At 41.7% G+C, this 25623-nt stretch overlaps 1 protein-coding gene across 6 annotated transcripts in view; it reads right to left on the bottom strand.

The window, feature by feature from the left end:
* Positions 1-19205, bottom strand: part of LOC108275790 (cadherin-like protein 26) — a 34579-nt gene extending 15374 nt beyond the window's left edge. For all 6 annotated transcript variants that reach the window (XR_001814764.3, XM_017486778.3, XM_017486779.3 and 3 more), the window contains exons 1-11: positions 19106-19205; positions 16715-16777; positions 15787-15882; positions 14476-14631; positions 14122-14269; positions 8674-8843; positions 7295-7423; positions 2133-2318; positions 1651-1925; positions 1382-1524; positions 1036-1266 (exon numbers count right to left, since the gene is read on the bottom strand). Coding sequence is in view for 5 of the 6 variants with exons in the window: in XM_017486778.3 (XP_017342267.1) it covers positions 1036-1266; positions 1382-1524; positions 1651-1925; positions 2133-2318; positions 7295-7423; positions 8674-8843; positions 14122-14269; positions 14476-14631; positions 15787-15882; positions 16715-16777; positions 19106-19141 (1633 nt within the window). In the remaining variant the exon portion in view is untranslated. The remainder of the gene's footprint in view (positions 1-1035; positions 1267-1381; positions 1525-1650; positions 1926-2132; positions 2319-7294; positions 7424-8673; positions 8844-14121; positions 14270-14475; positions 14632-15786; positions 15883-16714; positions 16778-19105) is intronic.
* Between the last annotated feature and the right edge of the window lie 6418 nt (positions 19206-25623).

Below are 25623 nucleotides of genomic sequence, written 5' to 3'. Positions count from 1 at the left end.
CTGAAGCATTGTACAATGGGTTAAATCCAGCAGGTAAGGGGGTAAACTTGTTGGACAAGATAATGTGCAGGATTTCTTCTGTAGAAAGAGAAAATTCAGTTAAGGAAACAGGAAGGGAAGGATTATAAGAATTATATGAATAAGATCTCTGGAGTCATACAGATCTCAGTCAGTCAGTGCCAGAAAATGGAGAGACTGAATGGATGCTAAAGCCAAGATTAAGTCATATTTCTGTATGGCAGACTGGCAGTTCCAGAGCCTACCTACCAACACTGAGACAACAGTTGAGGGCAAATAAAGTTATGGTAGTACGACCCCTGTTTTGTTAGTCTGGCAGGAAGTCCAATTTAGAGTAAAATTTAGGTAACACAATTAGGGTTGAGATGCAATGAGTGACTAACACCAGCTAACTAAGAGATTCATGTCTAGTAGATACATCGCAATAAGCCCTGTCCACAATTCAGAACTTAAGGAAGACTGAAACCTCTGGATTATTTACGTGAGAAAACTATTTTGCAATATACCATCAGACATTTCAAAACAATTCTAATGTAAAAAATACAAAATACAGTCCAACTGAGCCAGGTAGATAGTATACAAGAATCTGAAACTTACCAGCAGATTACTTACCAACATTACCAGCAGAATAAATTCAACTATGGTTCAGCATCTAAAATTTGTGCTCACTGCCACTTTCATGATATACATCATTACCCTCATTGTGTACTATCTGCTTGGGTCTTTCTGCACCACCATTTATCATGGAGACTACTTCCAAAAATGTTAAATAAACTTCTCCTAACAGAAAACTTTACCATATCAACAATTACACATGTGCAGAGTGTTTGCCATATAAAACCTTATGAAAATAGTTTCTATAGAAGCAGTAATGTATTAGAATGTTAATATAAACATGTGATTTGCAGCTGTAGTACTGTCAGAACTGCTGTTTTAGAAAATTAATCAAGCTAGTTTTCATTTAAGGAAAACCACTGCCATGAATTTCCATATTTTACAGTTGTTCTCTCTACACACCTGAGCTCGGGTCAAGCTTCCACAGTCTCTTCAGCTCCTGATCTTCTTTGCCAAGCGTGAAGGTGAAAGGTCCACTATATGGAAAAGCATCTGCATCCTCTGCCTTGACTCTCACTCTGTCAGCTTTGTTCCCACACATCACTGAACTGTTCAAAGATAGATGAGGTGTATTGTCATTCATATCTCCCAGAAGGACCACCAGAGTGCCTGTACCTGTGGCAGGAGGTTCCCCTGTGTCACAAAACAATGAGAGAAATATAGGGAGACTGAAAATTGGACATAATTAGTGTTGGAAGATGTATCTATACAATGTAAAGTGTAGGAAGTCCTTGCTAGGAAATCATACCATCATCTATTGCATGCATCACGACAGTGTAAGTGCTGTTGTGGACATATGGAGACTCGCGGTCCATCTTCTTTGCCAGGGTAACCTTGCATGTCTTTGGGTCTAGGGACATCCACTTAGCTGGATCTTCTGCTAGTTCGTACCTTGAAGCAAAAACAGTTCATCATGTTTTTGTGTGAAAATTAAGAAATTATAGTACTTGACATGCGTACATTTAGGGTTACCATTAAGGTTCATCTTAATCAATCAAAATTGCTTTTCACACATACCTGATGTTAACTGAATCCTCATCTGTCACTATGGGTGTGTACAACACTTCTCCTGGATCTTCTTCCTCAATCCTGTAAACCTTCTGAATTTTATTCTGAAACACGGGTGGGTCATTCACATCAATGACTTTGACTGCGACTTTAACCGTGCTGGGTTTTTTTAAAGTCTCTGGAATGGGTTTAACTGGCTTTCCGTCGATGCATACAAATAAGGGCTCCTCATTCTCCACTCCTATTTCCAGCTCAACTATAGTAGTTATCTCATAATCCTTTGCCTGAGAAACAAGGACATAAATATCCACATATTAAATCTTTCTTATCCTCACAACATGCATAGTCCTTATTAAATATAATATAGTGCTGAATCAAATACACAGTGCTAATACACTTAGTTGTCAATTACTAAATTGTTATATCTAATGAACTGGAAAATTCGTACTTGCATTTATATTTCAATTCGGTTGTGAATTTCTGAAATATACCTTGATGACAGTCAGCACTCCTTCGTTGGTAACTGGGTCTGTCTCAATCTTGTAATTGCCCTCCTCATTACCCTTCAGAATAGTGAACATTGCTCTGGATGCTAGAGTGTTGGGAGTGTCCTGGTCTCGCACAGGGATCCTTAGAAGTTCCTTATTGGTTTCCAGTTCTATAACCTGAGCATCGTACTGGACCAAGAGACATATGTTATTATAAGTACAGCATAGTTTGCTTTACATATGTTTAACTATTTTAGTGGATGCTCCACAGAAATATATGCTGGGCGTTTCCTTCTACAATAAATGCAAATAATTGTTTGCACTGGTAAATTCTTGTGGACTAAGAGGAACAAATTACTTTGGAACATAATGTTTAGGGGGAAAAAATTACTTTGGGGTGGGAACAGTAACTCCACTTCATCAAACCACCTCACTGTTGATTATTTTCTTATAACAGCACAACAAAGTGTGTTTTATAGTGTTTAGATACAATTGAACTGCATTCCACATACAGAATCCAATCGAATATAAAGTAATGTAATTATTATTATGAAGAGCTTAAGTTTAGGACCACTATTATTTCCTTTACCTCTTAAGATAAGATAAGATAAGGTCAGATAAACTTTATTGATCCTGAAGGAAATTCTTGTGCAAGTTGCTCAAGACAATTCAAAACAGTAAGTATAAGTATGAATAAATTTGATTTTAAAAATATAGAGACACCTACAACTTAATAAAAAAAAGAAATGTTCTTTTAAAAATGTGAACTGTGCATAAATGACAAACATAATCTAAGTAAATCATATGTACAAAGAAAAGTAAGTGACCTGCTCTCAACACAATTGAAAACCAACGGAAGATTTTAATGACGTGCTACACACCTCTGTAAGCATTAACTGAGGGTAACTCTTGAAAAAACATCTGGGTTATGCATGTAAAACTGTTCCCTGAGAAGGGAATGAGACATTGCATTAGCTGAATGCTGTGGGAAGCACCCTCACACGTAACCGGTATCTGAAGCTTGTGTAAAATCATGCCTATTTATAGGCTTGCCGTGATCAGGTGATGTGGCAATTACGCGTGTCGCGTGATATATAAAGGACACCTGTGAACCACGTCATCAGTTTATATTATCTGAAGCGAAGACGCAATTCACAGGCCTACCATGGTATGACAAAGCTACGCAATGTCTCGTTCCCTTCTCAGGGAACAGGGTTACATGCGTAACCCAGACGTTCCCTTTCAAAGGGAACTCAACGTTGCGTTTAGCAAAACACTATGGGAATAAGAATACCCACCCCCTCATACCAAAGGTATGGCCTGTTCAAAAAGACACAAGCCCAAGGGTTACTGTAAGACACTCGAGCCCAGGGCAGAATGAATATCAAAGGCTGTAATATCAAATGAATGTGTGTGGCGTAGACCACCCTGCAGCAGCACACACATCTTGTAAGAATACCCAGTTGGACAAAGCCTTCGAGGAGGTGACCCCCTTAGTGGAATGAGCCCTTATGCCCAGAGGCATAGCGAGACCACCCACCTCATAAGCGATAGAGAGTGGTTCCACTATAAAATTAGATATGCGCTGCTTTGACCCAGCATCACCGCACCTGTCACCGCCAAACAGACCAGCAGCTGCTTCGACTTACGCCACTGGCCAGAGTGGTGGATATAAGTACAGAGAGCCCTTACTGGACACAACAGGTGCATTCTCTCTTGTTCCGGTGTGGGATATAGAGGAGGGCAGAAAGCCTGCAACACCACAGGCTGGGCAGCAGATGTAGGCACTTTAGGAATATAATCCAGCCTAGGATACAGGAAGGCCTTGGCCAATCCAGGGGTAAAGTCAAGGCAGGAAGGGGCAACAGAGAGAGCTTGTAGATCTCCTACTCGCTTGAGAGATGTCAGGGCCAGCAGAAGAGCTACTTTTAGAGTCAGAAGCTTCTCAGAAGATGACTCTAAGGGCTCAAATGGGGCACCTGACAGACCTTCCAGGACCACAGAAAGGTCCCAGGAAGGTTTGCCTGGCCTGCAACTGGGCCTCAGCCGCCTGACACCAGGAAAAAATCTCGAAGTTAGAGGATGTTTCCCCACAGAGGCTACATCAACAGGGGCGTGGCTGGCCAAAATGGCGGCCACATAAACCCTGATTGTAGAAGGAGCCCACCCCATTGAGAAACATCCTTGTAAGAACTACAGGACTGTAGCTCTTGTGCAGTTCACTAGCTCTAGCTGGCGTTCCTTACACCACAAGACAAAAAGCCACTACTTGAGCACATACAATTTCCTCGTGGATGGTGCTCTAGTGTTCAACATGGTCTCTACAACCTCAGTTATGAGATCAGAATCTATGAGCTGGTGCCCCTCAGGGGCCAGACCCACAGTTTCCATAGTTCCGGCCGAAGGTGATAAATCAGCCCTCCAGCTTGAGACAGTAGATCCCTGCGGATGGGAAACTCCCAAAGGAGTGCCATCTAACAGGGATATTGTCTCTGAGAACCATATTCAAGCTGGCCCATAAGGTACTACTAGCAGCAGACATAGACTGTTTTGGCGAATTCTCGCTAGAACTTGTGGGAGCAGAGTGATCAGGTGAAAAGCATAGAGATGTGACCTTGGCCACAGGTGCACCATGGCATCCAGTCCTAATTGTGTGGGAGGAGTGAGGGCAAACCACAGTGTGTTGTCTCCTTGGAGGCAAACACATGCAGTCCCGCTTGGCCAAACCTCTGCCATATGTACTGCACCACTTGTGGATGGAGCCACCAATCCCTGGGCCTCAGCCCCTGCCTCAACAAGATGTCTGCCCACAGTCCAGTTGCCCAGAATGTATGTTGCACTCACTACCAACTCTTTCCCTCTGCCCAGAGAAGAATGAGTTGCGCCTGCCTGAACAGGGGGAGTGGACATAATCCTCCCTGGTGGTCAATATATGAGACCACCACTGTGTTGTCTGTAAACACATGGTGAGCTCTCAATTGACGTTGGCTGCTGCAGCCACAAGCTCCAATAGTCTCCCATAGTGACTGGAGGGGATGCCAAGAACCAGCTTCATCTTACTCAATGTTGATAGGATTGAACCAATGCATGTTGGGGATACAAAATTCCATTATCGTAGTAGAATCCTTATAACCCCTACAAAAGTTGTCCACTGCACTGGAAAAAGCATACTTTTCTGAGGTTCAACCTGAGCCCCAACCTCTTCATGTGGGTGAGAACAACATCTCGATGTTGAACTGCCAGTTCCCTGGATCATGCTAGAATTAACCAGTCATCCAGGTAGTTTGGTACACGGATGCCCTGGAGTCACAATAGAGCCTGAATGACATCCATGCACTTTGTGAAGGTGCGAGGGGATAAAGCTAGCACGAAGGGAAGAAACTGATCCTGGCTATGTGGAATTATGCACCTTTTAGATTTATCATCACAAACTAGTCCTCGAACTGAATCTGTGGAACGATAAGTTTGGGCATCAGCATCTTGAACCTGTATGTCCGAAGAGTACAGTTCAGATGACGCAGATCTAAAATTGGCCGCATACTCCTCTATTTTTTTGTAGACCAGGAAATAACGGCTGTAAAAACCTCCTTCCCTCAGGGAACGGGGTACATGTTCTATGGCCCCTTTGTCCAAGAGGGATCTTACTTCCTGCACTAACGTTGGGCTCTGGTCTGTGCTAACTACTGTGGTGAGCACACCTCTGAACCAGGGGGGTCAAGCTCTAAACTGTACCCGGTAACCCCTTTCTATGGTAGACAGAACCCATGGAGACACATTTGGCAGTAGTTTCCATGCTGCCAGACGGTATATTAGTGACGTTAACTATTCCACATTCCATTGGAGGGAAAGCGTCAGATTTACGTTGCCCTGTGACAGCTCGCTGACCAGAAAACACTGAAAACTTGGGACAGCCTTGGCTAGGGGAGGCCCTACAGTAGCACTGGGGGCTAACTGACCTAACAACCTCATGTCCGCTGATACGTCCCTCCACAGCCCCTCAGGACTGCTCTTTTTTGTCTGCTTGGCCTTTATAACCATTCTCAGATCAAGCCTAGTAGCAGGCCGCGACTATTTCCCCTGGCTGTCTGAGGGGGTTGGCAGGCTGCCATACTCACCTTCTGTATCTCTCTCGCTCTAGCGCTGGCCTGGGCTCCACTCGTGGATGCCCAGGAGAACTCGACACAACAGGGAAGAAACTGGCTGAATGCCGCCATATGTCGAACTCACTCAGCGGGTCTGCTTGATAGGCCTGTAACACTGTTATTGTCTGCACTGACCCACAAGCAAGACTACTACTGCATAGGCCTTGCCCACCAATGCCACAGTGGTCTTACACGGTGGCTTGGATGGCAAAGCCGGCCCCCCTAAATTACCTGCCGTCGATGGAATGAGGTAGCTTGCAAACATCTCCTGCTCCTTCAGCATAGCTAAATAGCCATGTCGTTCATTCCCCACGATGGCCGAATAATCCAACATCGTGGGGTTATAAATATGGCTTATGCATGGTTTTCCCCCAGAAACCTGATATTTTATCTGTGTCCAATTCACCAAATCACAGTTCACTGTGTCGAGTTCACGAAATTTATTATTTTTAATAAATTTGCAAAAATTTCAAACAAACTTCTTTCACGTTGTCATTATGGGGTATTATTTGTAGAATTTTGAGGAAAATAATGAATTTAATCCATTTTGAAATAAGGCTGTAACATAACAAAATGTGGAAAATGTGAAGCAGTGTGACTACTTTCCGGATACACTGTATATATCACATGACGCGTTTAATTGCCACATTACCTGATCACCGCAGGCCTATAAATAGGCATAATTTTACACAAGCTTCAATTGCCGGTCGCACGCAAGGGCACTCCCATAGTGTTATGCTAAATGCAACGTGGAGTTCCCTTTGAAAGGGAACACTGTTCATCACTCCTATGCAGATCCAAGGCCTTGTAGGATCCTTGCCAAGGCACGCTGAATCTGTTCGGTGACTTTTTGTAGCCCCAAAACACCTTACTAAGCCTCACCTGACTTATTTCATTCCTTGTGGCCTTTTGTACATGAATGTAATATGGCATTAAAAATTTGGGTAAATGTAAGACCAGTTCGTGGTAGTCGCACAGAACTAATGGTGTATTGCCTTGTATGGAAAATTTGCATATCCTTACCTTCGGTGCAGTGAACACAGGTGCATGAGTGTTGGAGTCAGTGATACTGATAATAACAGTCGCAGTGGATGAAAGTGAAGGCGTTCCATGATCTCGTGCTTCAACAATCATTGTGTAAGTCCTTGCTTTCTAAATCATGTAAGATAACAGTAGGGCTGATAATAGTACTGTACAATAGAACACTCACAGGGTTATATTAACATGCTCATTTTCACATGTCATAGTTTCTATAGTAACAACTTACATGGGGTATGGGGTAGGGAGGTAACTAAATATGAATACATTATTTTGGATTAAACAGATAATGTGTTCTAAACACATACAAATACAGATAGGAATAGGTGGCTATATACAAACAGGGGTTTGCTCAAGTAGCCCAGCTTTACTGAGCTGCAAAATAAATTTTGCCATATTTCTTTGCAAACTGCCGTGAAATGCACGAAACAGATACAGTATCTTTTTTTGTTTGTACAAATGTGAACTTGTTTGTTCGTGTGTGTTTTTCATTAATATTAAAGAATGTTGTGTATTGTTATTAAGGGAAAATCTTAATATTAAAGTATCCCACTGTGTACCAGCTTCACAGTAGATGTACCAGCTGATAGCATGTCTAGCAAACGTTTCTGATCTCATTATAGCATAACAACCCCAAAAACAAAGTATATCGGTTAAAATATTATTAGATGACAATAGTTGCCAAATGTAAACAACAGATCCCTGCTGTTTTGAAAGTTTTGAAAGACATATCAGATAGAACTGTAAAAGTTAAGAAGAAGTTATGTTCTGCAAATTTCTATTTGTTATATTTTGCTAATGAAAAATGACTTCTTTTTCCTGCAGCCCTGTTTAAATGTTTTCTAATGTTTCTAGGGGTAGATTAGGGTTCATATTAAAAAATCCAGTCTAGACCATACCCACTTACACTTCAATTTTGAATACAGATTCAAATATTTGGAGTACTACATAGATACTGATATGCATAGTGTAATTGTTACACATGGACTTCAATGGCAAATGATTAACAAAGCACTGAGACTGGGGACTCCATCCAAGACTTCACCATATCAACAATTACACCCCAACATTGATTATATTTTCCTATAACAGCATGCACCCTAATGGTCCTAGAGTCCTTAGTCCTTATGTAACAATCAAAAAAAGATTCTGATATCAGTTCCAAATTAAACAGTTAGTCAGTGCAGTGAAGCTCACTTTTTAACATGTCTGAGTCTGCCTATTTTTACTCGATTAAGCAAATCACCACAATATTCTGGGTGTAAAAACAATAGGGAATGTAATGTATGAGTAATAGGGTTATGATGCACTGATACTGTTTGTATTGAGATGATCGCTTTAGCTGTGTACGTGGTCATACTCACATCATAATCAAAGCATCCGGTGAAGACCAGTTTTGTGATCTTGCCGTCGATGGATTTCAGGGAGATTTGTGGTAAAGCTGGGACCTGAGACACTATTCTCATGGATATGCGGGAGTTGTCATTGCCATCCTCATCTTTGTCGCTTGCTTGCAGAGTTAAAGGAAGTTCACCTAATGCAGTGAGAATGGACCACAATTTGATGCTGAAATTGAGCAGTGTTGATATTCACATAGTAACTGTAGATTTAGGCCAGGTTTCGATTGGCTGGTGATGATGTATGTGCAAGAAGGAGGCTGCGTATATCCTGAATTCATTTGGCAAATTCTGCATGTCCCAAAAATTTCAGTAGAGCGAGATATGACATCATGTCTACAACAGACTACAACCAATGACAGCTGTGTCTAAAAACACATCATGCCAATATGTGACAACTTACTCAATTTCCCTATTTAAATTTTGGTTATATTAGAAACTTGACGTAGCTTGCACATCAAGTTGGTGATCAGTTTAATCTAATGGGTTTAATCCACATATCAACAAGATAATTAAGATAAGATAACATTTATTGATCCCACACTGGGGCAATTCCCTCGTTACAGCAGCTCTATTACACAAAAAATACATAGGAAAGAACACACGTTAAATAGGATAGAATTGAAATAATATATATATATATATATATATATATATATATATATATATATATATATATATATATATATATATATATATATATATATACACACACACACACACACACACACACACACACACACACACACACACAACAGGAATAGATAAATAGTAATTAGAGTAGTAAATAAAATAATAACAATGGTAATATGTACACTATGGACACCTCAATGTATGTACAGATGAATACAAATTTGAATATATACAGATGTGTAGCACCTTGTTTACATACATGAATGGATAAATGGATTATTGCACAGTTAACAATATAGGGGTGAGCAACAAATAATAATAATGTGTGGGTTGATGATGTAAAAAAACACCTAGCAGTGCTACATTATGTTGTTGTTGCATTAAAGAGTCTGACTGCTGTAGGGATGAAGGACCTGCTCAGGGACCCCAGTATCTCATACAGGGGGTGAGAGGAATTGCTCATGATAGACGCCATCTTAGCTAACATCCTCCTCTCCCCCACCACCTCTATGCTGTCCAGAGGGTAGACCAGGACAGAGCTAGCCCTCTTAACCAGTCTGTTGAGACGTTTCCTGTCCCTCTCTGTGCTCCCAACTCCCCAGGAAACTACTGCACATAAGATAGCAGATGCTACCACAGTGTCATAGAAAGTTTTAAGCAGGGTCCTGCACACACCAAAAGACCTCAGTCTCAACAGGTGGAGATGACTTTGGCCCTTTTTGTACAGGACATCTGTGTTTGTGAACCAGTCCAGTTTATTGTTGAGGTGAACACCCAGGAATTTATATGTCTCCACCCTCTCAATGTCAATACCCTGGATGCTCACTGGTGTAGACCAGGTTGACCTCCTGCGGAGGTCGACTACCATCTCCTTTGTCTTGCTGGTGTTGAGGCAGAGGTGGTATAATTCACACCACTTGACAAGGTCAGCGATGACCTCCCGGAATTCCTGATCGGTCTCCTCTGATACTTGTCCAACAATGACCGTATCATCAGAGAACTTCTGCATGTGGCAGCTGTTAGTGTTATGCCTGAAGTCTGCTGTGTACAGTGTGAAGAGAAATGGAGCAGTCATTGTACCCTGTGATGCTCCCGTGCTGCTAACCACCACATCAGACATACAGTCCTGGAGCCTCACATACTGTGGTCTGTCAGTGAGATAGTTGGTGATCCATGCAGCCAGGTGGTGGTCAACTCCAGCTCCCAAAAGCTTCCCCCTAAGTAGTGATGGCTGAATTGTGTTGAAAGCACTGGAAAAATAAAAAAACATGATCCTCACAATGCTCCCAGTATTCTCCAGGTGTAAAAGTGATCTGTGCATCAGATAAATAGTGGAGTCCTCAAACCCCATGCCTGGTTGGTAAGCAAAATGTAGGGGGTCTAGCTCTGACCTCACTAGGGTCCACAGCTGTCGCAATACAATTCTCTACATGGACTTCATCAGGTGTGAAGTTAAGGCCACCGGTATGAAATGGTTTGGCTCACTCTGATGCACAATTTTGGATACTGGAACCACACAGGAAGTCTTCCACAGTACTGGAACTCGCACTAGTCTCAGGATCAGATTAAAGATGTACAGAATGACCTCACTGAGCTGATCTGCACAGTCTTTAAGCAGTCTGGAGCTGATTCCATCCGGGCCTGGGGCTTTTCTTGCCTTGGTCTTCTTTAGCTCCTTCTTCACCGATCCCTGATGAGTGGTATGGGGGAGGGGTGTGAAACCTCCTCGAGTGAGGGATGGTGAGCAGTGGAGAGGTGTGAGCTGTGTAATGCTGAGATCTCAGAAGCTCTGAGGTGTGAGTTGGATGATGCCGATATTCCAGGAGCCCTGGGGGTGGAGGAGGGGGTGCCTAATGGCCCAAGAGGGAAAGGTTGAGTCGCTGACAGGTCTGAGGTCTGATGGGAGGGGGGGAGGAGATGGAGCCGAATCAAATCTATTAAAAAACACATTTAATTTTTTTGCCGGATACAAGGCCCCTCCCATTGTCTTTGCTCTGACCTGAAATTGTTTTCCAGACCTGCCCCATGTTGTTCTGTTGAAGGTGCTCCTCCAACTTTTTTCTGTAGCTGTCTTTTCCTTTCCTTTTCTCTTCTCTGAGCTGTTTTTGAACTCTCCTCAGCTCAACTTTGTCCACAATCTGAACAGTCTCTTTTTTCCTTTAACAGAGCTTTGAGCTCTGGAATAACTCAGGGTTTGTTGTTGGAAAAACACCGAACCTTCTTCTTAGGCATGGTGTTCTCCACACAGAAATTAATGTAATCCTTTACACAGTGAGTGAGACTGTCAATGTCCTCTCGGTGTGAACTACAGAGCATTTCCCAGTCTGTAGACCCAAAACAGTCTCTTAGTGCCTCACTGGTCTCCTCAGCCTTTTTTTATCACATACCTTGTGATTGGAAGTCGTTTATTCACCAAAAGTATCTTGTAGACAGACAGCAAATGGTCCAGGTTGTGATCTGAGCAGCCAAGCGGGGGAAGGGGTGAAGAACTGTATGCATCTTTTGTGTTTGCATACAGCAGATCCAATGTTTTATTGCCCCTAGTGTGGCATTTAACATACTGTGTGAAGGTGGAGAGACTTGAGGACAGGGAAGCATCATTAAAGTCCCTGGAGATGAGAAGGAGGGACTGTGGGTGCGATGTCTGCAGCTGTGACAACAGTGTGAAGTAGTTCACATGCTGCTGTAGCATCAGCCGAGGCGGGGGGGGGGTGTAGACAGTTATCGCGATGACGTGTGAGACCTCTCTCGGCAGGTAATATGGCCGCATGCTAACTGCTAACAACTCAATATCCTTAGTGCACCGCTGCTCTTTAACCCTGATATGCCCAGGGTTACACGATTTCTCATTCACAAACATTGCTATTTCCCCCACCCTTCCTCTTGCCGCTCTCCTTTGTTTTCCTGTCCGCTCTCACAAGTTGAAATCTGTCTAGTGTAACCCGTGAATCCGTACTGAGATCGTTCAACCATGTCTCCGTGAAGCACATAATGCTACACTCCCGGTACTCCCTCTGCAGCCTGGTTAGCGCCGTTAGCTCTTCCATCTTATTGGAGAGAGATCTCACATTCCCCATAATAATGGATGGAATGAACGGTTTATACCATTTTTTTTCACTCCTGGCATTTAAGTCCAGCTCTGCTTCCCCTTGTCCTTCTCCTAATTTCCTCGGACATCACCAGTCTTTCTGTAGGAATTATGGCCCCTGTGTGAGCTGTCTCTCGCTGCCACGGAAAACGAGGCAGCCTCTGTCGGGCAACAGATGGGCGGAGCAACACCCCCACCGGGGATGAAAGTCAAGGCACCCCCCCCGGCGGCTCTGGAATCTGGGCACTGCCCCCGGCAGCACTGAAATTCTGGGCGCCGCCCCTGGTGGCACTGGAGCTCAGGGTAGCTGCCTCGGCTGGGCAGGGCAGCGGAACGGCCTACTCAACTGGGCTGGACAGTTGAGCTCAGGACACTGGAGCTCAGGGTAGCTGCCTCGGCTGAGCAGGGCAGCGGAACGGCCTACTCAACTGGGCTGGACAGCGGGACGGCCTCCTCGTTTGTGCAGGGCAGCGGGACAGCCTCCTCAGCCAGGCAGGGCAGCGGGACGAACTCCTCGGCCAGGCAGGGCAGTGGGACGGCATCTTCAGCGTGCAGGAGCTCCACAGCCAAGACCTCCCCATAAGCCTCAAGCTGTAGCTCAGAGGTTGCCATGTTGACCTCAGGCGGGAGCTTTGCTGTTGTCCTTGCCCCCGCCAAAAAAAGTTCTGGGCCAGCCTTCACCTCCGGACTGGGCAGTATGGTGCAATTCCCCTGCAGTGGGATGCCCCAGCAGTTCGGGTAGCTTTGCTGTCTGCATGGCATTGTATAACTCCCCTGCAGTGGGAAGCCCCAGGAGTTCGGGTAGCTTTGCTGGCTGCATTGCACAGCGTAGTTCTCCGGCGGCGGGGACGGGGTAAATGGCACGGGGGGCAACATGGCGCATAGCCCGGCTTGCTGCAGCAGCTTTAGAAGGCGGTGGAGCTGAGCAATTTCCTCGGTGAGTTGTTTGCTCTGTTCCTCGAACGAATGGTGCCACGCCTCAAACTTGGCCGCTTCGGCGGCGCTCATGGCGACCTGCTGGTTCCGCATTATTGGCTGAGTATTCTGTTACGAAACGGGACTGGAGGTAGATGCATGGTGCAGGTCGAAATCTTTATTAAACACGTAACTGAGAACCAAAGAAAACGCGGTCTTCACCGGAAAACGAGAAACTGGAATCGTGGCATAAAACGAGAGCATGAATCGAGGCATGGAAAAAAACAATACAAACTTCATCACTTATCCAAACGATAATACTGAGCGTATTGCTCAGTAACCGAGGGGTTTTAAATAGAAAACATAATCAAACCAAAACATGGACACCTGGGGCAAATTAAAGTCACTTAACTAAATGCTCAAGCAGGAAGCGAGCGAACCAAAACAAAGTCACATGACTCATCAGGAGCCGTGCCACAGTGCCCTCTGCTGGCCGTGGTGTAACAGTATATATGTTTTATATATATATATATATATATATATATATATATATATATATATATATATATATATATATATATATATATATACAATATATACATATATTGTATACCTATACCTATATACCTATACCTATATACAATAGGAGATGGTCAGGTGACAAACTCTGTCTTGAAAAACAGACTTCATTTCTGCATACATATCTTTTGGGAAGAATACCTCTTTATTCAAAATAAATGTTTAACATGCAGACAAACAGAAATGTGGACAATCCTCACCTTCATTTTGCTTCTCTGGAACTTGTACACTGAAAACTTTATGGTTGAACACAGGAGGATTATCATTCTTATCCTGTATGGCCACGTCGAAGGACAATGTTTTGTCAAGGGTTTGATTAGTTTTTGCATCACGCACATTGAACTCCACCTAGTTATAAACCATGTAATGAGACACATATGGCAATTTCAATTGAACCTATTTAGTGTTTTTTCCTGAAATAAACAGTAGAAAACTCAAATGGCTCGTCTTCATTAGCTTCCTAATTAATACACACAGAATGTAAATCTTGGAAATACATTTATAGACAAAAAATGTATTAGAAAATTAGCAACACTCCTAAAACAAGGACTCACATGGAAAATGGGATATCTTTCTCGGTCTATTGGCTTGTACATGAAGACTTCACCAGTTCTTTCATCGATGCCTAATACACCCTTCGGGTCTTTTGTCACCCCATGGCCACTTATGCTGAACCTGACGGAATGTTCATCTTGCTGGTCGTTGAACAACTGGGACCAAAAGAGTGAAAGGAAAGATTTGATCAGTTAATCCAATTAATCTTACATTGTGTAGAAAGTCTGAGGAGCAAGGACAATTTCATTGGCTTCCATATACAGTGCCCTCCACTAATATTGGCACCCTTGGTAAATATGAGCAAAGAAGGTGGTGAAAAATTTGTCTTTATTGTTTAATCTTTTGATCTTTTGTTAAAAAAAATTCACAAAAATAGTCTGCTCTCATGGATATTAAACAATTGCAAACAAAACACAGGTTTATACAAAAAAAATATCTTTGTTAAATATAGGTGTGCAGTAATTATTGACACCCTTTTAGTCAATACTTTGTACTGTAGGCCCACATGACTCCACATGCCAAAGCAACCCCAAGCTGTTCCCAATGGTAAGCTAATGCCTTGCATGGCAGCTCTGCTGCCATTGCTGTATGAGTGTGTGTGTGAATGGGTGAATGAGAAACAGTGTAAAGTGTTTTATATAACCGCCAAGTTTAAAAAGTGCTATATAAGTGCAGACCATTTACCATTTATTTTATTTAACTCCCTTTGCCAAGATAACAGCTCTGTCTTCTCCTATTATGCCTGATGAGGTTGGAGAATACATGGTGAGGGATCTGAGACCATTCCTCCATACAGAATCTCTCCAGATCCTTCACATGTCGAGGTCCACGCTGGTGGACTCTCCTCTTCAGTTCACCCCACAGGTTTTCTATGGGGTTCAGGTCAGGGGACTGGGATGGTCATGGCAGGACCTTGATTTTGTGGTCAGTAAACCATTTTTGTGTTGATTTTGATGTATGTTTTGGATTATTGCCCTGCTGGAAGATCAAACCACGGTCTATTTTTAAGCTTTCTGGCAGGTTTTTCACTTAAAGTCCATGATGCCATGTATCCTAACAAAATGTCCAGGTCCTCTGGCAGAAAAATAGCATTAAAACATTAAAGATCCATCACCATATTTAACCGTGGGCATGAGGTACTTTTCCATATGGCTACCTCTCTGTGTGCACCAAAACCATCTCTGGTGTTTATTACCAAAAAGCTCTATTTTGGTTTCTTCTGACCATAGAACCCGATCCCATTTAAAGTTCCAGTAGTGTCGCAAACTGAAGACACTTGAGTTTGTTCCCCAATGATTGTAATGTGGTACCTCTGTGATTTTTAGAGGAAAAGGTCCGACACTCTCCTCCTCCAGCTCAATCGTAGTCAGCACCCATCTCCTCTTGGATCGAACGAGCACACGTTCCTTAGAAAGAACGTTGATTGGTTTAATAACACTTAGTCAATGTAGAATGAATTTCATTTCAATTCGACTCATCCAATTTCATCATCATTTGTGAGTCTAAGCAGAACCTTATTTATCAGTCTTGTAATTAAATTGCATGTAAATGTTTTCTTAGGCTACAACAAACAAAAATATCTTAAACAAGTTTCGGTAAGGCAGATTTTCTTCCTACTCTCATGCGTATGTTGATAAATGCCAATCAGCTCTAAATTTCCAAGAGCATTCACACAGCTGATTTATATTTCGTGAAGGCCATAAAGCTCCATAAAAGGCAAAGGTAACTGAGTTGAACATGTCAGAATGACAACTAAACATTGAAAGACATTTTCAGACATCTCATAAGTGATCATGTGTTAAATCTTCCAGTAATATGGCTCAGCCACTGCAGCGCATTGACTTCCACAATCACACACACACTAACTGTTAACACTTTAGTAAATTTAGTTTTATTGGGTAGCATTTTTTTTTTTGTCCTAATTAAGTGGGGAGTTTTATTTGTCAGAATTTATAAATTTGTTTTGGACTGCTTTCTGTCAAGTGTTTAGTATGAAACAACTGAGTTTCACAAAATTTTACTTCAATTAATATATGCAATTAAAATAAATAAGCAATTTCATCTTGAAAGTAAATCACTCAGTCAGACATTATATGCTTTCAAGCTGATCGAGCCATGTATTTACACAAGTGTAAACTTTCTTGCGTAAATGCTCCCGTGAATAATTTATGAATACATCCATTCATAGCTTGATAAACAAAGACCTTTATGAAATAAAGTTCTTTTTTAAATACATACACTTGTCCCTTCTTTTTTCGCCTCTTGGCTCATCAGCTTGCCACGTGACGTCTCGGACCACGGCTGAAAATAAACATCAAAATGAACAAAGACAGATAAAGAGCTTTGCAGAAGTGTTCACTTCTAAAACTGAATGTACTTTTTGAGGCAAAAAGTACACATACACCTAGGCTAAAGTGATTTAATCTTAATTTTTCACAACAATTTCTTTTAGCAAGTCAAAGGACATATACTTAGTTGAAATCAGAGCTAATTTTAAAACACATGATTAGGGACAGATTTATTTCAGCTTTAATTCACTATATCAGAATTCCAATTGGTCAAAAGTTTTTATGCACCAATGTTAAACAGTTTAGAAGATTTCAAAAATTAATGTAAAAACTTCTAGAAGTTTCTGAAGAGACAGGACTATTTTGCCCTTGATACAATGGGAAAATCCGAGCAACTCAGCCAAGATTTTAGAAGAAAAAAAAAATGTGGATGAAAGAAAGTTTTACTGCCACAATGGTTAGAGGTATGCATAGAGAAAAAAGCTTGAGGCAAAATAACACGGTGCCAACTTTGAAGCATGGGGGGTTGCAGTATCGTGTTGTTTGGTGTTTTCCTGGAAAAGGGACTGGTGCACTTTAGAAAATAAATGGCATCATAAGGAAGGAGGATTATCTGGAAATACTGAAGCAAAACCTCAATGCATCAACCAGAAAGTTAAAACTTGGCCGCAAATGTGTCTTCAGGCAGGACGATGACCCTAAGCATACGTCCAATGTTGTAACAAAAACGACTTAAAGATGATAACGTGAAACCATTGGAGTGGCCAGCACAAAGCCCTGACCTGGATCCCATAGAAAGTTTGCGGACTGAACAAAAAAATAGTGTCTCCGATAAAGATCTGATACAATAAATGAAACGAGAAAAAATATTATTATTTAGTATTTGGACAAAACAGCCATCGTGTTTTCCGAGCCAAAGAGGTAAAGGACCATCCAAGCTGTTATCAGCGTCAGGTCCAAAAGCCAGCATCTGTCATGGTATGGGGGCGTGTCAGTGTCCATGGCATGGGTAACTTGCACATCTGTGAGGGCAGCATTAATGCAGAAAGATATGTACACATTTTGGAGCAACATATGCTGCCATCCAGAGCTGCTGCAGTCCCGATCTGTCTCCGATTGAGAATGTGTGGCGTATTATGAAGCGCAAAATGAGGCAACAAAGACCCTGTACAGTTGCACAGCTGAAGAAATGCATAATGGATGAATGGGGTAAAATTCCGTTTGCTAAACTTAACCAACTGGTGTCTTCACTCAGTGTCCAAACACTTAAGTGTTATTAAAAGAAAAGCTGATGTTACACAGCGGTAAACCGTCGACTGTCCCAACTTCTTTGGTGTGTGTTGCAGTCGTCAGATTTTAAATAAATTAAATAAAAAATAAATAAATTAAATTCACAAAGTAAAACATTAAATAGTGTGTTAATAATGTGTTTTCAATATAGTACAGGGTGAAATGCTTTTTTTTTCTTCTCCATTCTATCCCAACTTTTTTGGAATTGCGGTTGTACAATGAAACGCTTACGCTTAAAAAGACCATTCTTATTTGCCAGTGGACTTCCCAAGTTCTCACTGATACCAGATAGATTTTGAAACCGGACCATTACCACAACAATGTTGTCAGGCACGTGAAAATATTTGAGCAATCACAAAGTGCCATGTGCGAAAAAATACCTAAAGTTAAGTTTCTGTCAGACCTGATATCTCACCTGGCATTATTACTATTTTGTCACCTTTTCTATTTTAGAGAACTATTGTACAAACCTGATCTTGTGGAGAAAAACAAACAAACAAACAAAAACTATAGATTTGAACAAGTGCAGCACATTTTTATTAAAATTGAATTAAATTGTTATGAATTTGCAAGAGTGAGACCTGGCTGCAGTAACACGCTGGATGTATGAGAAGCAAAGTTTCATGTTTACTTCGAATCGTGTGAATCCGCAGCTGCTACATCATAGCCACCTCATGAGCTTGGGCTCAAGCCTGATGTCAATTTAGTTCCAAATTCACTTTTAATCACGTGTTAAAATTGAGTTAACTATTTGATGACTGACCCTTAATGCATCAACTTTTAAAAAATCACAGAAAAAACTCATAAAAGTAAATTTCCTTGCACAGCATTAAGACACTTCAGTAAGTTTTAAAGAGCAAATTAGTAGCTTCTGAGAGCAGAAAACATCTCAAAGCAAAAACATTTTGAGACAAAAGACTGAACCCATAAAATCTCGGTCCTGTAAATAAAAAATAAAATAAAAAAACTTGAGAGGCATTGCTCTAAAACATCCCTTTTAATCTAAAAAAGTGCATTTTGCATATTAAACAGGAATGTTTATACTCATCACCAGAAGAAATAGAAGAAGAAAGATTGTCCTCCCCATCCTGAAGATTGTATGTTAAGCCGTCCTACTGTTCAACATACCGGGTGTGTGTGTGTGTATGTGTGTGTGTGTGTGTGTTTGTGTGTGTGTGTGTGTGTATATTGCGTTGATAAATAATCTCAAAGACATTGGTGTAGGTGTGGCCATGTTTATGCAGATGTGTTAATGTATGAGTAGTATGCAAGAGACCTGCTGTTTTCTCTACTGTGCATTCTGCACTGTAATTCAGTCCGCTAAGCAAAATAATAAATGGTGTGAATCTACAGCTGTGTTTATTATTTACCTTATTTACTTTTCATATTTACCTATCAACTCAGGTGCAAGCCTGATTTAAATTAGTGCTGAATTCAGTGTTACTATATCAAGTATAGATTTCCTTGCGATCTATAAACAAATCTAGTAAACAGGCATGAGCTAGGCAGGACAAGAATCGAGAACGAGGAACAAGAAGCAAGATCAAAGAACATGAATCAAAATGAGGAACAGGGTACAAACGCCTGGTATGGTGATAAAACTCAATACTTCGCAAAAAGTCATTGTGTTCAAACAGTCTCTTTATACTGTGGTTGTGAGTGCTGTGAATTTGATGCAGGTGTGGGTGATTAGAATGAATGTGAGTGTTCTGGGAATTGCTGTTATATGACAGAAGACTCCCCCCCGACTTGGAGTGGAATGACATCCCCAGTGAGGCAGGGAGGCAGAGCGACATCCTTAGTGGAGCAGGGAGGCGGAGCGACATCCTCAGCAGAGCAGGGAGGTGGAGCGATGTCCTCGGCTGAGCAGCATGGCTGAGTGTCGTCCTCAGCCACACTGAGAAGTTGAGTGTCATTCTTCCCCGACTCGGGAGTGATCAGATATTGGTTGAGTGTGTGAGCAGACTCAGGCATGATCAGAACTTGCTTGTCCACGTCAGCAGACTTGGGAATGAGCATATCTTGGTTGGTCGTGACATCGGTTTCAGGCATGAGAAGAACCTGGTTGGTCATGACGTCGGCTTCAGGCGTGAGAAGAACTTGGTTGTCCGTGTCAGCAGACTCGGGCATGATCAGAACTTGGTTGTCCGTGTCAGCAGACTCGGGCATGATCAGAACTTGGTTGTCCGTGTCAGCAGACTCGGGCATGATCAGAACTTGGTTGTCTGTGTCAGCAGATTCGGGCATGAGCAGAACCTGGTTGGATGTGACGTTGGCTTCAAGCATAAGGAGAACCTGGTTGGTCGTGACGTCGGTTTCAGGCGTGAACACAATCTGTTTTGGTCGTGACATCAGTTACAGGCATGAGCAGAACCTGGTTGGTCGTGACATCGGTTTCAGGCATGAGGAGAACTTGGTTGGTGGTGGCAACAGACTCAGACGTGAGCATAACTTGGTTGGTCGTGACATCGGTTTCAGGCATGAGGAGAACTTGGTTGTTCATGTCAACAGACTCCATAAATTGGTTGTCAGTGTCAGCGACCGTGGACTGGAACTTAGCGTGGGCGGTCGCCTCTTTGACCTCGGACAGGAACTTGGCTTGGGAGGTTGTCTCTTCGACCTCGGACAGGAACTTGACTTGGGAGGTTGTCTCTTCGACCTCAGACAGGAACTTGGCTTGGGAGGTTGTCTCTTCGCCCTCGGACAGGAACTTGGCTTGAGAGGTCGCCTTTTCTATCTTGGACAGGAACTTGGCTTGAGAGGTCGCCTCTTCGACCTCGGACAGGAACTTGACTTGGGAGGTCGCCTCTTCGACCTCGGACAGGAACTTGAATTGGGAGGTTGTCTCTTTGACCTCGGACAGGAACTTGGCTTGAGAGGTCATCTCTTCGACCTCGGACAGGAACTTGGCTTGAGAGGTCGCCTCTTCGACCTCGGACAGGAACTTGGCTTGAGACGTCGTCTCTTCGACCTCGGACAGGAACTTGGCTTGAGACGTCGTCTCTTCGACCTCGGACAGGAACTTGGCTTGAGAGGTCGTCTTTTCGACCTCGGACAGAAACTTGGCTTGAGAGGTCGCCTCTTCGACCTTGGACAGGAATTTGGCTTGAGAGGTCGTCTCTTCGATGCATGAATAGGTGCATTTTACTGAATTTTAGAAAAGACTGGTTGTGCCTTTGGAAAGAATTGAAGATTTTTAAAAATCATATTATTATCATGGTGTTGAATTATAAAATAATACTCAGGCTAGCTGTGGCAGCGGGTACATGGTTGAGCTTTGGCTGCGGATGGAAAGGAGGCAGATTCTCACCTGTGTGTGTGTGTGTGTGAGATCATGGCTAGTTTACTTATGTGTGCTTTTCAGAAGAACACTGATTTAGAGACTGAGAGCTGAGCTGCTTGTGTTTGTTTATAAGAACAGAAGCGCTGAAAATCGTTCACAGAAAAATAAATGGAAAAATTTATTTTTATATAGTGCCTGTCTCCAGAGTAATCCTTTCCACATACACACCGGATTCGTAATATCTACTTAATTGTACTTAGTCTACTGTATTCATACAAAATTATTGAAATTCAGTAATGCCTTAAATAAGTATGCTACAAATAAATATTTTAAACATATAATTGAGAATGAAAATAAAGCCATAAACCAATAAATATATGCATTTCAAATTATCCACCAACCAAGTAAATATCATGTAAAAATAGCTTTCAGTCAGTCATGATAAAAGGGTAATCCATGCTTCTTTAGAATACTATATGATATACGCATTTTCTATGAGAATTTAAAAAATGCATCATATGTTAAGGTATTTCGTTCAATTAATGCCAGAAAAGCTTAGACAATGTGAAATTTCAACAACTCAATTGTACCTGAAATCAAGTCTGTGTGGAATTGTGAAAGCAACACCCAGTTTTTTAAGGAACTTCAATTACTAGGAACTTTTACTGTATAATTAAATTTCCCCCGCAGGGCAGAATTTCAACACGTACGCATAATAGTGCTCAGCAAATGTGTTGGCATGCTAAGCCAGATCATATCACTTTCACCTTCTAAGTGAAAGGACAGTAGATGGATTCTTGGGCGAATGACATCAGTAGCACTCATATACTGTACACTGTTATTGAAACTTTTTTTGTTTGTTTGTGTTTTCTTCTTATATTTTATTAAAGTCCCTAATTAGAGTGATAAAGATTTTGGTATTGAGATTAGATTTATACTCTTGCAAAAAAAAGTAAAAATTAATTAATCAATCAATCAATCAATCAATCAATCAATCAATCAATCAATTAATTAGTATAACCAATTAGTAATTCATAAATTAGGGCCTCCCTAGCATTAGCTGTTTGCGAAGTAATTGCTCAGCAGCCTCGTGTCTGTTTGTTTACCAAGCCGATTTCATTAGAAGTGTTTTCCCTGGTGCTCGACTTAACGCTCGTCTCTCACTATGCTATTGCCTACGCCCCTGATACATAGCTTACCTGTTCTGTCCCGATTCAATTCTCGTTCTGGATCCTTTCTCACGTCATCTCTCCGCTCACCCGCGCTCGTCTCCGTCTATGCTTCGTAACAAAAATGACTTCAAATCACATAAGTACAAAGTATGAGGTATCATAGTGTGCTATTTACATTATTACATAATTTGTGTGTGTCTTTAAAGTCTTTAATGTTGAATAGACTAATAGCCTATTAAATGGAAATTCTTAAGACCCCGCCTAATTCCACTGAACTGAATTGTCAGTTTACAGTAACTAATGTACAGTGACAGGATTAATAGATCGGACCCATTACAAAGAGACGGCATTAAATGTATGCACTCCCTGCAAATCACCTTCAGGGGAAACATCAAACTGTTCTAAGCACGTTGAAATCTCTTTGAATGCATTGTGCTCTGTGAAGGCCGGTAATTTATGTTTAAATTTGGCTGGCATGTAAATGCTCAAAGAGAATCTTCCATCACACTTGCCTACTGTTTTTATTTATTTTATTTATTTAATTCTCTCAACAGCAGCGAAAAGGAAACGCCTTGATGTGAGGTTGATCTATTTGAAAAGAACATTGAAAGTGGAGTTTTTGGAGATTTTCTGGAGAGTAGAGCAAGGCAGATGTAATAGAAGTCTATATGGGAAGATAAACAGGACCATGATTTTGTTTAATGGTTAATTACTCCGAGTTTGCTTGTTATATGGTAACTTTGAATTGTGCATTAAAGAGAACTTACTGTATGTTACTCAACCCTTGCACTAGTCATGCGTGATCAAACTGGTTTAACCTGTCTTTTTTAACTTGTTTGTTTAAGGACAAGTTGAGTCTTCATGCGAGTTCATTTTCCACAACAGTGATCAACAATGTTGCTACACTGGGGGGGTGGGCAGATTCAGATGTAGGTAGTCATCACTTGTTGTTTGCCAAGTTTTGATAAGCAGCAGCATGTCAACAGCCTTCCAGATAACTGTGTTGCTCCGGGGTAATAGCTTTAAAAACAGACCATTTCAAAGTGTCATTCTGGGTTGCAAAGGAAGACACTTGATTCTGTTATTAAAGGAGACTCGTGTATAGTAAAAGACCAGCGACCTTGATTGTGTGTATGCACGTTTCTATGCATTGAATGGTATGTTTTCTAATGGGAAGTTTTGCTCATGCATGAAGATATATTGCATATATAGTATGTGCGTATATTTCCACACACACCTGGCTATGCATATACAAGAAGCCCTAGTGGAAGAAAATTGTAATAGCAAGTAAACTGACTATGCAGAGCTTCAATATCACGTATATAGAGCTTCTATATCACATACTGGCCTAACTGAGAGAGATTTCAGTGCTCACAAGATGCAGACAGATGATACAGACGGAACGCATGGATCATGCAGCTTTGCAGAGGTTGAAATTTTTATAATACTGGAAACTCAATGCTAAGAATGAGGAGTGGATTGTCAGTCAATTTCATTTGCCATGGGCAGCTGCCAGGTGAAGACAAATAATGAAGATGTATACTCTGGCACATGCATCAAGAGGCATGGCATCTGGTAGATGGTCTTCATTGAACTGTTTTAAAGCCTGTTTGGAGAAATATCCTGTGATACTCCTAACTTGTTTGTTAATATTTTAACATTTTTGATCAGAACAATGTTATTGTGTGTATTGATATAATACTAGTACCTAGACCTATATGGAAGTATAATAGTGCCAAATGTCCTCAAGGCAAAATGTCATGTTGAATTATATAAATTGAATAAAAACATATCAAAATAACAATACTTGAATTTTTCTGCCCAGCAATTTGACATAAATTGAAAAGAAAACAAAAGAAAACAAAAAACACAGCAATAACAATGCTTGAATTAGTTTCCTCTGCAATTCATTGGGGTTGTATATTTTGAATGAATGAATGAATGAATGAATGAATGAATGAATGCCTTTTATTGTCACTATACACATGTACAATGAAATTAAGAGCCACTCCTTTTTGTTCCGTGCAAACATATACATTCAATACACAAGAAGAATAAACAGATAATACACAGATAAATAAATAAGATAAATAAACAAAATAAATAAACAAGATATACAATATATGCAAGATATATGCACGATAGATAGATATTAGGGTGGATGGCGGAGGTACTATGAAATGCACAGTTTGAGACAATATATACATATGCTGTGGACTCAGTACATGTGTTTGTTTATCATGGTAATAGCTTTTGGGAAGAAACTATTCTTAAATCTACTAGTCCTTGTTTTGATGCACCTGTAACGTCTCCCTGAGGGCAACAGATTGAACAGATCAAAGCCAGGGTGAGAACTGTCCTTAATGATAGTTTTTCCTCTGCTGAGGCAACGGGAAGTATAAATATCCATCAGGGAGGGGAGAGGGCAGCCAATGATCTTCTGTGCTGCTCTTACTACCCTCTGAAGCCTCTCCCTGTCTGCTGCGGTGCAGCTACCATACCACACCGTGATACAGTATGTCAGCAAGCTATCGATGGACGAGCGGTAGAAGATCAGCAGCAGATTGGAGTCCAGATTGTACTTCCTGAGAACCCTCAGGAAGTGTAGCCGCGTTTGAGCCTTCTTGATGACCGCTGTGATGTTGTCCGTCCAGGAGATGTTAGCAGAGATAAGGACGCCAAGAAACCGGACGGTGTGGACCTTCTCTACACACTCCCCATTGATGAAGAGGGGGGCCAGCTCCGTGTTGTGTTTTCTGAAGTCTACAATAAGTTCCTTGGTTTTCTTGGTGTTTAGAGTCAGGTTGTTCTTTGAACACCAGGCTGCCAAGTTTAGGACTTCCTCTCTGTAGGCTGCCTCCTCTCCTTTTGAGATAAGTCCGACCACTGTGGTGTCGTCAGCAAACTTGATGATAATATTATTGTTGTAGACTGGTCTACAGTCATATGTGTAGAGACAGTACAGGAGGGGGCTCAACACACAGCCCTGTGGAGAACCTGTGCTCAACGTGCGAGTGGAGGAGAGGTGGGGCCCGAGTCTCACTGTCTGGAACCGGTTGGTCAGAAAGTCCTTTATCCAGGCACACGTGAGGCGGGGGAGACCAAGGGTGACCA

This window comes from Ictalurus punctatus, chromosome 15 (assembly GCF_001660625.3).
Source record: "Ictalurus punctatus breed USDA103 chromosome 15, Coco_2.0, whole genome shotgun sequence".
Taxonomy (NCBI): domain Eukaryota; kingdom Metazoa; phylum Chordata; class Actinopteri; order Siluriformes; family Ictaluridae; genus Ictalurus; species Ictalurus punctatus.
This window is presented reverse-complemented; position numbering and strand designations above follow the sequence as displayed.